This window comes from Thermobia domestica, chromosome 5 (genome assembly GCF_964235325.1).
Source record: "Thermobia domestica chromosome 5, izTheDome1.hap1.1, whole genome shotgun sequence".
NCBI classification, from domain to species: Eukaryota; Metazoa; Arthropoda; class Insecta; order Zygentoma; family Lepismatidae; genus Thermobia; species Thermobia domestica.
In genome coordinates this window covers 274,061,623-274,077,162 of record NC_137458.1, presented here as the reverse complement: position 1 = coordinate 274,077,162, position 15,540 = coordinate 274,061,623, and the positions used below count along the sequence as shown (strand labels likewise).

General features: G+C 37.5%; 1 protein-coding gene across 2 annotated transcripts in view; it reads right to left on the bottom strand.

The window, feature by feature from the left end:
• Nucleotides 1-13,459, bottom strand: part of LOC145686627 (phospholipid-transporting ATPase ABCA3-like) — a 252,882-nt gene extending 239,423 nt beyond the window's left edge. For both annotated transcript variants that reach the window (XM_081760095.1, XM_081760094.1), the window contains exon 1: nucleotides 13,379-13,459. In XM_081760095.1, the coding sequence (XP_081616221.1) occupies nucleotides 13,379-13,396 (18 nt within the window). In that variant the 5' untranslated portion in view covers nucleotides 13,397-13,459. The remainder of the gene's footprint in view (nucleotides 1-13,378) is intronic.
• Nucleotides 13,460-15,540: the final 2,081 nt, after the last annotated feature.

Sequence of the window (15,540 nt, the reverse complement as noted above, 5' to 3'; positions counted from 1 at the left end):
TATTGGTTAAAACAAAAAACAAGTTCACTTGAGCGGCCCTTTGCATGTGAGTCATGGATGCTCCTCAATCTCCCACGCATTCACTTGATAACTTTACGCGTCGTATTATATATGTAACGAGTCGGAAACTTTAAGACGCTCTTTCTGTGCTATTTCTGGCTATTGCGCCCTATCAGCTTGTAGTATTAACACTTTAAATGTGCACTACTACCTCGCGAAAGATGGCCTCCGAAGTTCATTTACCAAAGTCTGCTTTCCCCTTGTAAGATTGATTGGTCCCGCTTATACTTAATTTTATCCATTTTAATGAGTAAAATAACCAAAATACAAAATTATGAGGAATTTTGATGTATAATATCCTCTTTGATTACGCTTTATCATGTTATATGATTATTAATATTTAGTAGAGGGGTTAATTATCTTTCATAGAATTTGAATACATTGATAGAATCTCCTTAAATTTCGAGAACTGTACATTGATTTCTAGCCCTTTGGTTTTAGAATTGTCAAAAGATAAATACTGATCAAAGTTTTATAGGGTTCAAATTTATGTACTTTGGTAAATTTAGTTTGTACTGCTGGTCTCTTTCTATGGGTAAAACAAGAATTTTATAAATGGACCGAAAAATGCATCAAAAGATTGTGATTTTGGCCAGTAATTAGATTTTGGATCAGGGGCCCAAAATTTTTGAATGTCCCCTAAATCTAGTTTCCGTATATTTTACGGAATAAGTACATTATTCTGAGTTAAGTGATAGTTTGAAAAAAAAATGAAATCTTTTAAGTTTTACGTCCCACGGTTATGCCGATTAGGCTAAAGGAGACGGTGATGATGAGAGATGAGTGCAATGGTGGAATGAAGAAAGTGGGAGGAAACGGGAGAACCCCGAGAAAACTCACGAGCACGGTGTTTGAAGTGATAGTTTGGGTTTGGCTACACTATATGTAGTTTTCAGATATAAGACCTAAAAGAAAATTTTTGATTGAAATATATTAGATCTTTTGATGCATTTTTGGATCAGGGAGCAGACATTTTTTGAACGGCCCAGAGTGGGGCCAAATCAGGTAATTCTTAGCAAAACCCCGAAAAATGAAGTAAAAGATCGACGCGAAATAATTTCTTATAATGAAATCTTAATAGTGTACACATAAGATAGTGTGCAGGAAAGAAAGTGGTAGCAGCTTACAATGCCCTCATGACACGCGTAAACTTGGTTATCCGCCGAACACGAAGATGCGCTGTTTAGTGACAGAAGTTAGGAAGTTGACTTAGAATGCGACTATCCCTACAGCGCGTATAGATACTCAATGGTTGGTAAACATGGTAACACGATACACGGTATGTATCGTTTTGTATGTTTAGAATGTTGATGTGATGTGTAGTAGCACTGCATAATATCATATTTGGAAAATGCTGTGGCACTGAAAGCATAAAGACTATGGCCAAATGATTGGATGGCATTTTAGTAAAAAAAACATAGCATATCATGTGTGTCATTTTTTAATATGTCGTAGCGGAAACATTGTTCTTACTGTATGCAAAGAAAGAAACTTGCACATGTTTGCACTTTTGGGAAATATAACGCATGAAAATGTTTTAGAAAAAATGCATTCTACATGTAGTGCTGCTTTTGAATTGAGCTTGGGTGAATGTGAGAGCAAGTGTTAGGTTATTAGACGGTGATCCATTCATGCACCGACGATGTTGAATATAAGTCAATTCTGGGAATTTTTCCCCCAGGCCTAGTTTGGGGCTTCGCCCCCAGGTCCCATCTTGTTCCCCACATCTGGAACATACTTCTCGGGCATTCACCCACAGAAATAAACTCTAGTCAACCATATTTGATTAATAATGGCGCCTTTTTGAAACGCCAATGTTCGGTAAACAATCTATGGACCATAAGGTAGCACCATATTAAAAATTGTGTTGATCAATTCAGTGTATTGTTTTTTGTGATGCGTGCACGGAAGTGAGATTGGAATTAACTGTAATGAGCCTCCGCTTGCTCCAGCTCAGAGTGTTCCAATCAAAGAACTGAAACGAGGCCACGTATTGAACGATGCAATATGTGAAACAGATTACCGATGCTTCTAAATCATAATATGTTTAATATATCTGATAATGTATTCATATTGAGAACTTATGATGAGATACTTTTTATGTATTGACGCATCTTGCATTATCATTGTCATAATGGATCCTCTACAAGTTTGAAATAATTTTGAGAAACAAAAAATTTTCTTCGATGTTATTATTATTCAGTTGTTAATTATATAATTACATTTTTTCCTTTCATGTGCAAGATATAAGCTAATCAAAGCATATTGCCCAAGCGCGTGTTTATGCCATTCATATAGCATGTTATATAATTTAGGCGCGAATATAAGAAATATTCTCTTTGGTGATGTAAAACTCTATCCCTATCAAAATAACATAAAGATATCGGTCTTTTACATTTCCAAACTCATGTTCATATAGTCCATCTTGGTGCGTTCCACCTAAAAACTGTATTTTTGTTGTTTGATTGTAAATTTATTTTATGTCCAAGTCTTTCTTCTATATATTGAATACATTATTGTAGCCATTGCACACACAGAACTAATTGGTTTTCTCATAATTTTCTGCTTCAAATTGCGAATTTCTATTTTTGCCAAGTATTCAGTGCTTTGGCCCGACTGTGCGACCCCTAAATCGAGTTTTCGTATTTGTTTACGGAATAAGCACATCATACTGACACGGGAGTGTCCCACAAGTTGTTGCTAAAATGTGATTGCCACATAGCACATCTGATAGACCATCATGAGAAATGAACATTAGCAAAATTTAAGGTGCTATGGACCAGAAGGATACTGGAAAGCAGATATTGTATTCTGAGATGTGACAGCTTTAACCCAGGCAGTAACACCATTACATCCATCGCGTTCGGCATTATTGCAGTCACACAACACAATGAACATACAATCGTTCCACTGCTCTCTACTAACACATTGACTCAAGTAAACACAGTCGATACACTCATTACTGACCATTGTGTTTTATAAAAAATACCGTTTAAATTCCTACACATTACGCGCCTGTAGTGATGTCAATATAAAGGACTTTAAAAACTTTATTTACGTTTTCTATTCTGTTTTCTAATCTGAATTGCTAATACGAAAACTGCACAACACCTACGTTAAACCACAGGAAACAAACTCGCACGCGAAAACAACAGATGTGCCTGTCATGCATTGGTACCAAGAATGTTATAAATAGAGGATCTGCCTATATGTATCTTCATCCTGTTAAATCTATGAAGCCAAAAAACCGAGCATCGGCACGTCTGATTGGCTACTCTCGTTTCTGCCATCATCTGATTGGATACTTTCGTTTCCACCATGATTGTTGGCTCAAAACATTGTGATCCTATTAGGCGGAGTGGGCAGAGTAGGGCTGGCGAAACTGTGACGTATGGCTTCAAGATTTTGTTGTAAGGGCAGATCCTCTATTATATAAGATCCTTGATTGGTACATTGCAATGTGTTGTCACGTGCTTAGTTTCTGTGCTGTAAACAGTCGAAAAACAAACGACGTTATTGCATCCCTGGCGTTATTGTAGCCAGTTACCCTATAATTCTGTATAATGGTTTCACTTATGCAACTGTTTATCTTTTTGTCCTTCTGAAATGACTCTTCACAATTATATTAACAAATATGTAAAGATCAGTACAAGTATCTTTTTTAATCAAGAGTGCTTAGTGAGTGGGTTGGCAGACTCATCGCATTTGTGACCAATTAGTCCTGGTTTCGAATCCAAATGGAGGACAGTTTCTCTCGTCTTACTATTATGTATTGAAGCTAAAGAATTCTGATGATGAGGCAGAGGCGCGCACCTAGAAATTTTGTCTACAGAGGTCCTAGCTTTTGAGGAAAGTTACAAGCCTCTACGTCAATGTAATATTGAACGAGTATTATTCTGTTCCCGAAACGATGTTATTAAGTAAATATAAAATACTTTTACCTGTATTATCTGAAAAGAATTATACAACTAGATTGCTCTTATAAAAGAAAGAGTACAGACTAACTGTAAGATCAAATTTTCATGCTACATCAATCATTTACCTGTTAAACAATTTTAATTTTATTGAGAAAGTGTAGAAATGTTGTAGGTTCAGACCCAGTGGACCCCAGTGGGTACGCCCCTGATAAGGCGGATGACAATGATGGAATGGCGAAGTCGGAGAAAATGAGAGAATCTCGAGAACAGCTGCGCATACGGTGTTTGTCCACAACAAAACTCACTTGGTAAGAGTTGGGAACCAAGCAGGGACCCCAGGCACCAGAGGTGAGCGTTTTACCACTGAGCCTCTGCAGCCCAATTACATGCTCTGTTTAACAATAAATATTTTTCTTTAGTTTGTTTACATGTTTCCCCATGCTTACTAATTTGTTTATTATTAAGATCTACTTCGCATGTGGTGTATATAAAAGTAAAACATGAAATCTTTAGTTTTACGTCCCACACATGTACCGGTTAGGTTAAAGGAGACGGTGATGATGAGAAATGAATGAAAGGGTGGAATGAAGAAAGTGGGAGGAAACGGGAGAACCCCGAGAAAACCTACGCACACGGTGTTTGTCCACCACAAAGTTCACTTGGCGCGAGCTGGGATTGAATCAGGGACCCCAAGCATCAGAGGTGAATGCTCTACCACTGAGCCACCGCAGCCCCGTATATAAAACTAGAATACAATAGAATATAATAGATACAAGTTGAATAATGGTCGGGTAGATTATGTAAGGTAGGATTTTTTACTTACAAATAGTACGTACAGAAGTAGTAGATGTCCTTATTGGTTGACATTATACCGATTCACTGTTACGATTCACGTATTCAAAGCACTTCTAATCGGAGCAGTGAATCGGAACTTTGAACCCTGCTTTACCATAAACTATAATTGTTCCCGAATTTCTCACTTTATCATAAGGATAGATATAATTACAAATGTTCAATAAAGTTCATTTAATTACCTAGTATCAAATATAATACAGGTTCCTTATGATATGGGTCAGAAGAGACCATGCGAGGGAAATTTATTTCACTTAATGAATAAGACGAATATCATATGTTGGGTTTTAAAAAGAAAATATTTCGGAGCAGAACTATTTTTATCACCTTTCTACATACGAACGGATTAGTATTTGCTAACTTCAACCAAGGGCTTTTGTTTTTCCATCTCTGATACTCGTTCCTGCGCACCTTCATCTATAAAAATATAGGAAGAAAGAACATGGGTGGAGTTATGGAGTGCATAACACCCAACTTTTTGACAAAGAAAAAAAATGCCAGTTATAAAATCCTTCAATTCTCATTTGTGTTTACCGTGCCCCCCCCCCCAACAGACAAAAGGTCTGCTCCCCACAGCAGACAACTCCTAACTCCGCCCATGAGAAAGAATCGTGTATGTTTGATTGTCTTTCAAATTTACTGGAAAACCATTATAGTAAATTATTTAATTGTAAAATTGATCTTAAACTTTTATCCTCAACACGGATGACAGTACCCTTCTCAAGGTCCATACACACACTAACAATTTTAATTAATCAATTTTTATTTTTGGCGGTTGTTAAGTTTAAGAACATTACATTTTTCAATAGTTCAAAACATATACTCTGCATATATATATATCCAACGATCAAATTTCTACAGGCGTCTGATCTAGATAGAGTTGAATTTTATGTTTACAAATGCAGGGTTACTAATCCAAAACCGTTATATGTGCTATGTAACCGTTAAAATTACTGCATATGACTACCGTATATTACAGATTATTTTCCATAAGCGTAGCATTTCTGCACAGTGAACAAAAGCCGAATTTTATCTTACAAGTGTAGTGTTACTATTGTGAAACCAACATTAAGATTACAAGTTTTGTAGCAACTCTTATTACTGGGAAATCCACATTAAGGTAAATTAAACAAACAAGTACTAACTAGGGATGGTACCGAGACCGAGACGGACTTTTATAGACCGAGACGAGACCGAGACGGACTTTAAATACCGAGACAGACCTCTATAAATCGAGACGAGACTTAGGTCAGTCTCGAAAGTCTCGGTCTCGTCTCGAATATTGATATTGATAGATACTAAAATTGCCTTCACTCAAAATTTGTTTCGTTGCTGTGTTAGATAATATGAGAACGGTTGAGTGATGTACAGTGGCGTATTTAGGGGGTGGTTATCGTGCTCAAACCCCTCTCGAAATAAATTTGTGATAATTTTTTGCATTGCACGTACAACGCAAATGTTTCTTACTCGTTCCTCAAGCCTCTCCCGGAACAAAATCCACAGCTGATGCAAATAGAATTCTCTCTCTCTCTCTCTCTCTCTCTCTCTCTCTCTCTATATATATATATATATATATATATATATATATATATATATATATATATGGTCGCGGTGCCACCCAGGTTCGCCCTGTATGGGTTCCCGGAGCCCAATTTTAATTTTAAATGGAAGCAAGGAGTGAGTGGTACCTCGTTCGATAGACCTTGAAAAACTAAAAAGCGTTGTGGCAAAAGATCTTTCATATTGGGCCGAGTATTCAAAATGGCCACCAAGACATGTTACCTCTATCAGATACAGTAAAACGTGCAGTACCACTAATATGAAAACAGTTGAACATAAATGAACCGAACAAAAACTCAAATAGAAAATGTCATGTGGCACAGCTATTGATATTGTCGCGGAGACTCTCAGGGCCACCCTTCATAGAGGCCCAGGGCGCAACTTCAAAATTGTAAATGGAAACATGGGGTGAGTGATACCTCATTCGACATATCTTTAAAAACTAAAAAGTGCTGTTGCAAAAGATTGTTCATATGCGTCACCGTTTTCAAAATGACCACCAAGACATGGTACCTGCATCTGGTAAAGCGTCCAGTATCACTAATATGAAAACACCAGAACAAATATTCGAATAGGAAATCACAGGGGGTATTCTATTTATCATTCTATAGCTCTGGAATGTTGCAACTGTCGAAAAGATGATTATTTATTTATTTATTTATTTATTTAACAATCACCAGTTACAGCTCAGAGGCCATTTTACACTGGATATCCAACAACAACAATAACAATGGAAAGGATTTGGGAAGGTATCGGCCAGGGCCTGTTTAGTAGGTACCATCCCGGCATTTGCCTGGTAGGACTGAGAGAAACCCTGGAAAACCTCAGTCAGGATAGTCGGCAGCGGGATTCAAACCCACGACCTCCCGAATGCAAAGCCAACGCTCTACCACTTGAGCTACTTCGCTCGGTGAGTGAAAGTGCCATAATGGAAAGGAAGAAATCTAACTTCTAGAAAATTATAGCTCCAACCTCACTCCGTACGTGAGTGAAGCGGGAAGGTTCGGTGAAATTGCAAATGAGAGCCTTAGTTTTTGCAAATTGTTCTACGAAACAACGTTATTTGAAATGTGTTTTTATAAGAGATAAATGTCTCTGTAATAGGATGATGTAAAATTCTTGTTAAATGGTACCTTCCATTTTGATTGCCGGTAATGGTTTGATGCAAAAATGAATCAACTGAAATGCGAAACCAATTTGTCGAACAATGCAATTTTAGAACAATGTTTAGAAACGTTGGTTTTGTTCAACAGTCGTCTGCATGATATTGGTTCGCTTCTTTTCCTTCTATGTCTTCTTGCATGTGACAGAATATGAGTTTCACTGAGATGCCCACAGTTACATTCCGAATAACTTTCAACGGTAATTTCAGTTGTGATCCTTAGTAACGAAACGGTACATACTGATGCAGATATGTCTCAAAAATCTTGCACGCAATGCGTTAAATTATCAGGGGCGAAGAGTCGGGTAAAATGTTGTTAAACTTGAATTTCACCTTACTTTTATTCACCTTATTTCACTTTATTTTTATTCATTATAGAACCAGTCATTTGTACACACAAGTGTTTCAGACAAGCCATATCTATTGCAAATAAAAGTGAGGTTCTCATTTGAGATTTTACCATTCATTCCCGCTTCACGTACTTACGGACAGAGATCGGAAAGATAATTTTCTATCATTTCCTCTTTTGCATCATGTCAATTATACTTTAATAATATTTTTCTCCGTTACATTATACTCGAGCCGTGGAATGATAAATACGCTCTGTGCTTTCCTATACGAGTTTTATTCTGTTCATTTATCTCCAACTATTTTCATATTAGGGGTCTAGTTGTACTGGACGTTTTATCTGATACAAGCACCATGTTTTGGCGGCCATTTTGAAAACGGTGACCCATATGAAAAATCTTTTGCTACAACACTATTTAGTGTTTCAAGATTAATCCAACAACCTATCACTTGACCCATATTTCGGTTTAAAATTTATAAGTTTGGCCCCCTTAAAAGGCAGCACTGGGAGCACTGTGAGAACATTATTCGACGCGAACCGTGCCTTTCCTGTTTCACTTTCTGACTGTACGTTTATCTCCAACTGTTTTCATATTAGTGGTACTGGACGTTTTATCAGATACAGGCACCATGTCTTGTCGGCCATCTTGAATGCGGCGACCGATATGAAAAATCTTTTGCCACAACGCTCTTTACTTTTTAAAGATCTATGGAACGAAGTATTACTCGCCCCATGTTTCCATTTAAAATTTTAAAGTTTGGCCCTGGTACCCCATGAAAGGCGGCCCCGGGAGGAGCCGCGACAACACCATTCAGTGTGACCCATGGCATTTCCTATTTGAGTTTTTGTTCGGTTCATTTATGTTCAACCGTTTTCGAGATATCTCCGTGGAAAGATTAAAATGGGTCATCCTGGATATATATATATGATCAAGGTATATGATGATGGATATATGATGATAGCCCGAACCAGTATATGATCAAGGGAGGGGCTAAACCAAGGTTTGCCGCTTTGTCCAGTGTAAAGAAAGTAGGATTGAAGCCCATTTTATCCAGTGCATACCTGAGCGCTAAGGGAGGTTATAGTCCCTATAGCCCTCCCCTAGGATCTGCGATATATATATATATATATTAAAAATGCTGAAATTTTGTACCAAGTTGGATAATTCTTCTTGATACTCTGCAATATCACTAGATAAACGAGCAATGTTGCTAAAGCAAAATAAAGTTGTATTTTCTCAAATTCCGCAATGTAAAGTATTACATATTCCTAATTCAGTTATTTAACAAAACCACAATAGCCCATACATTATTTAGTGTAGCTAGGAGATCTCTAATAACGCAAATGGCATGGATGGTGCAATGCGCACCAACTGTACCTTAGCGTCAAATACTGTGATCATGGTATATTTCGAATGAATGAAGGAACAAAGTTACAAGAAACGGAAAATTTAAAAGTTTCTAAAGACTTTACTTCGAAAACGCGCTGACATATCACGTCTCATCATGCAGATGCTTCCAAAAGACTTCAATGCTTATAACGCCATTTACAACAATTGTTATTTCAAATCGTTTCAGAGATACCAAACACATTGGTAGTGATTGTTATACTGCTTAAAATGACGTATTTGTATTAAATTTTTATAATGATTATTGCTTTTCTTTGCATCTATAACATTACAACAATAGTTTTTGGTGGTTTTAACACAACAAGTCGCAGTTACATTATTTTAAGCAGTGTTGCCCTCTTAAATAAATTGCTAAACATTATTCTAAATCTGTGCAAATAACGTAGATAAACTGCAAAATATTTTATAATTACTCGTAATTTGTTTCATGGAGCAAGAATGCTTTCAAGAGACGACGTTTTTCATAGTCTTTGGGCTAATTATGATGTTAATGTGTAAGTCTTCGTTCCAGCAATATGTAAATGCAAATTGTAACTGAAGTTAAATGTAACTGATACATTTTCAGTAACAGTAGTTGATCCCCCTAAGCCTTAGGCCTGGTGTACACTTAGATTAAGACTGTGCTTAATTAAAAGTTCTAATTACAACCTAATTACATTTCACTTGCTTTAGTTTGACCACCGAAGGACTTACAGTTAGTAATGCACAGTGTTCACTTTTGTTTTGTTTTGTTTTAGTTTAACGTCCTATGATTATGCTAGGGCGGCTAAAGGAGTTGAGTTGAGTTGATTTTAGTTTAGCGTCCCTTTCAGCAGCGAGGCTATAGGAGACGTGGACCTACTGATTAACGTGGAATCCGAACCACATGAGCTCCCGCCGGGAATCGAACCTGGGTAGGCGGCTAAAGGAGACGTGGAGCTAATGATTATAGTGGAATCCGAACCACTTCAGTCGTTCAACTTTACCCCTACCGGAAATCGAACTCGGGACCACGCGAACCGAAATCAAGAGTGCTAGCCGCTAGACCAAATGGGGGTCCTCACATTGTGTTGATTTAAATCATTCAGTCAGTGTTGCCAGATCTGAAGATTAAAAAGTAGCATGTCTGTACTACAAAAGTAGCGAATTCGAACTATTTGTAGCCCAAATATATAGAAATGAATACTGATGGTGCTAATGAAATAATTTAATATGAGCTTGAAAGTGTCTGGACGTATTGCAAGAAGAAATTATGATCGACGGACGAAAACAATTCTATACTGGATACCACGAGACAAAAACAGTCTAGGAAACCTCCGCATACAAGAAGGTGTGACGAAATCAAGAACCACTGAGGAGTAACCTGGAAAAGAATTGCCCAAGTTAGTTGTGGAGAAGACTTGGAAAAACCTTCATCTAGCAATGGATTGATAATGGTTGATTATGATGATGGTGATGATTTTATTATATCTGGACCTCGGAGGTAATTTCGTAATTTTACAGAAGCGAAAAACCGGTTCCTCAACTAAGACTAAATATATAACTTTTACTCTAGGTAAGGTAGGGTAAAAATGAATCCAAAATTTAATGAAAATCATAGAGCGAAAAAAATATTTTTGACTATTCATTCCATCATGTTGCAGCAGAACTACAAAAATTAATACAAAAGAAAACTAGAAAGTTAAGAATCACTTGTTTTCACTAGTGAGAAAAAATAGATACCGATAACTCGAATTACCTATATACTTATATAATATGTATGTCCATGTTTCGCAAGTAATTTTTAATCAATATAAAATTTCAACGTAATGAACGCAAGATTAGTTTTCTCGAATAAAGATTGCATGCACCCTTGAGAGCTCAGGAATAAGATTAATTTTTGTTACGGCACTGGATATGTGCTTACGTAATGCATTACGACCTTATGAACTTGTGTAAGAAACAGAATGCACTTAAAATGAGACGCGAATTATGCGAAACATCGGACTTTGAATCTAACTTGTTTTGTGATCCAACTCAAGACCTCAGATAGCAAAGATGAGTGTAGTAGCTCCCACCACAACCTTCAGAACGTTCGTGTTATAAAGTGTCAATTAAACACAGAGATGTGAAACGGTAATATAACATTTCATCAATTTCAAACAAAATACGTATATTGTAGTAATAATTTACCCTATTTGTTAAGATAATGAACGTTATATTTCGTTTTTAAAATGACAGTCAAAGCAGAATGTATTGAATAATAAATGAGAAATTGTAAAGTTTCAATTTCGGTACGATTAAATACATTCGTGCTGCTATGTGTTGCGTTATCCGTTAGGAGGTATTGAACAATTCTGATTCAAAGGAAGGAATAAACTAGAGTACTGGAGTTAATTTAATAGAGTTTAATTGTATACGCAGTTCTGAGACTATATGAGACAAAGTCTATTGCTGAAAGTGAAGTATGGGTTCTATAAGGGTTTTAGCGTAATATACCCACTGATCATTGAACCTGCAATACGCGCATGGAAAGCATTAGCACTAGCAAATTAGCTACGAAGAAGTACACCATACCATAATTCTAAGTCAAAATGAAAGGAAAAAAGAAGCGGAAACGACAGACTCAACGAGAATAATACGTTCACTATTTTAATTTCACAGTATTTATTTCGAGACTTTCGAGACGAGACCGAGATCGAGACAAGCATTTGTTGACCGAGACCGAGACGGTGATTTTTTACTCGAGACGAGACCGAGAGCGTTATTTTTCAACCGAGACGAGACCGAGACTGTACAAAGTCTCGTCTCGTCTCGTCTCGATACCATCCCTATAGCACGGCCAACAAGAGATGGTCTCTGACGTTTCTTACCACATGCGGTGGGACATTGCAGCCCCTGCTTTGATACCAGTGTTACCAACCACGATCACTCTGTCTTATACCATTAATTAAATTGCCACTACAGTTGCACCGAAAAAAAACTTGACACGCGAGTAGTGGCAATGTCACTGCGAGCTGTCAGAGACGTTCTCTTACTGGACGCACTATAGTACTAACCTAACCCGACCTCTTCTACCCTAAGATATATTGGTGCATGCGAATTTGTTTTCATGAAAAAAACATTTTTATGGCATAGTTTGTACGCATATTATCTATCTGTAAGTACTTATTTGGGCATGCGCGGGAAATGTATAGCAGAAGGGGTCCAGAAGTACACAAAAATACAAAATTTACAGAAGAAATGAAAGATGCAAGTACTTAGACCTAACATAACCTAACGACGTCTGACCTAACCTAAGCTACCCTAGTATTAATAGAAATAAGCAAAATTCTATATATATATATATATATATATATATATATATATATATATATATATATATATATATATATATATATATTTGAAAATTATGCTGGATGATAAACTAACTTAATCTAACCTAAACTAACCAAAATTAACCTAAACTAACCAAATGTGAACCGAAACTACCGAAATTGACACTTTTTAAAGAAAAAATAGCCGGGCCTCTTCCGCTAAACATTGTCCAAACATTAATTTGACTAACTATTGTAGTTAAATCTGCACTTTCTCATTTTTTAATAACCGTCTGGTACCCATCCTGAATTTGACCTGTCCTGTTCATGACATGCAGTGCAGATAGAATGTGGAGATAATACTGAGAAAACTGAACTGTTATTGTTTTAGTTTAACATCCAACGATTATGCCTTTTAGGAGACCTAGATAATTAATGAAAGTGAATGATTGTGAAATTTAAAATTATATTTGTTTCCCAACGGTAATCGAACCCGGAACCAGATGCACGAAATGCACACTAGCTACCTATATACGAGAAGGGAGGGCCTACTGAAATAAATTTATTTTTTCTGAATTCCCTCTGTGCCTGCCTCAACTACATTGTGCGAAATGATGCATTGTTATATCGCCTGTTGCATAAAAGGAGAAATGATGAAAGCCATATAATATTGTTCTACAATTATTTCGAATAACGTTCTTAAACTTAACCTGCATGTTAATGGTTCATTAAATATACCATAAATGGTAAACATCGCGTTAAATGTGGATATAATAAATAAAAAAAATCACTTACCATTGATAAAGAGAACATATTCCAAGGCAGATATGCTATAGTTGCAACACATGAGAAATAATTATTACTTCATCAAAACTGGGTACATTACCCTGCAATTAAGCACGCACTTCAATTGTTAGTCATAATATCCAACAAAAACTCACAGCTGGGTTACTTGTTAGGGGTATGATCTATCACTGAATCTCCAATACCATGGTCAGCACCCATTTTATCATTTAAAGTTCACAGAACCTGTGTTATATTTGTGGGTTATTCTTTCACTTCAACACTGTTCAAAACAATTGCTTATTTGAAATGTTTTCAATAATCTGAATTAAATATTAGTTAAATTTCAAAATATACGTTGATATTTTTTTTTATTTCATGTGTTGTTGAATTTAAGATTTTTGCATTAAGTGTTGAATTTAAGATTCGGTAATTTTAACTGTCGGTGCCAAGGATGTTATAAAATAGGGGATGTGAACATACTGCAACTTCATGAAGGCATACGCCACATCTTCTCCACGCCTACTATGCCATCTTTGTTGGCTCAACTTATAACTAACGTCCCATAAATTAAAGTTAAAAACTGCATTATGTCACATGCTATTTATTGAAAATTAAGCAAACAATCGGAAGTGAGTCCGAGCACGAAAACCTATAGAGGTTAATAAGCCCGAGCCCGAGTAAGCATGAGTTCCACAGGGGTCCATTAAAGTTAGTGATTCCAAAACCGAACGAAATCATTACCCGTGGACCCAAGTAGAAATAAGTCTAACTGAAGATAGTAATCACGAGTCCCGTTGAGCGCAGTGTGCCCGAGCTCAGTTGTGGGAAGTGAGCCATAGCGCGGAGGCCGGGCTTAAGTGAGCACGAGAACACATGAAATTAGTAAACACGATCCTGATTACGCCCGAGCTCCAGTGAAAGCAATGAGCCGGAACTCCATTGAAGGTAATCACTGGAAGCCCGAAGGAAATAGAGCGTGAGCCCAAGTGAGTGCAAGCCCACTAAAGGTATCGTAGTAAGCTGGAGTGCGAATGAAATTGAGACTAGTGAGAGCAAGCCCCGTTAATAGGTAGTAAGCTCCACTCCAAATGAGCATGTGCCTAAACGAAATTAGTGAGCACAAGCTCAAGGAGGCTAGTGACCAGCTCTTATTGAAGAATACGAGCCCAAGTTTCAAGATGATTGTGAACCCGAATCCAGTAGAGGGAAGAAAGGTCGAGCGCGAGTGAGCGTAGGTACAATTGAGATAAGTAAGCCAGTGTCCTAAATGAATGTAGTAAACCTGAGTCGAAGTAGGTGAGCGTCTGAAGAAGATTAGTAAGCGCGATTTCCAAAGAGGCTATTGAATGCGAGCTTCATTGAAAAATGTGAGTATGACCCCTAGTAATTGTGAACCTCATTGAAAGATGTGAGCTGAAGCCCGAGTGAGCACGATCCTCGACGAGAATAATGAGCGCGAGCCCTACTAGAGGTAATGAGCCCTAGCCGACATGAATGTAAGCTCCCTAGTGTTAATTGTTCAAGCTCCATTAACTCGAGCCCAGTTGAGTGAAGTGAGGTCAAGCGCGAGTAAGCATGAGTCCAATTAGGATGATTGAGCCCGAGCCTAAGTAAGACCATGCTCGAAAGAAATTAGAAAGCGCGAGTACCAAGAAGTCTAGTGGAAGCGAACTTGATTGAAGGATGTGAGACAGACACCGAATAAGCGCGAGCCTCAACTAGAATAGTGAGAGCTTGCCCCACTGAAGGTAATGAAACTGAGCACAAATGAGTACCAGCCCCACTGACGTCAAGCCCGAGCTCAGATGAGATTAGTGAGCCCAAGGCCTAGTGTGTAGTGAGCCCGAGCCCGAGCCCAAGTAAATGTGTGCTCCAACGAAATTAATGAGCATTAGTTCGAAGGAGAGTAATGAGTGAGGTCCTCTTTTGATGATTTGATCTGTGCCTGAGTAAGTGTGAGACTCAACGGGAATAGGAACATGAGTCCCATTGAAAATAACGACCACGCCCGTAAGGCCGGCTATACACTACGAGATAAATCCTAGGAAATATCTTAGGATTTATCTTCGGAAAAATGTTATGACATATGTCGTAGGGAATCCTGCCGTTTTGCGCCATACACATGAGAAGTTTTCCTCTCTGATTTTCCTTTTTCAATATTAGGAAATAGT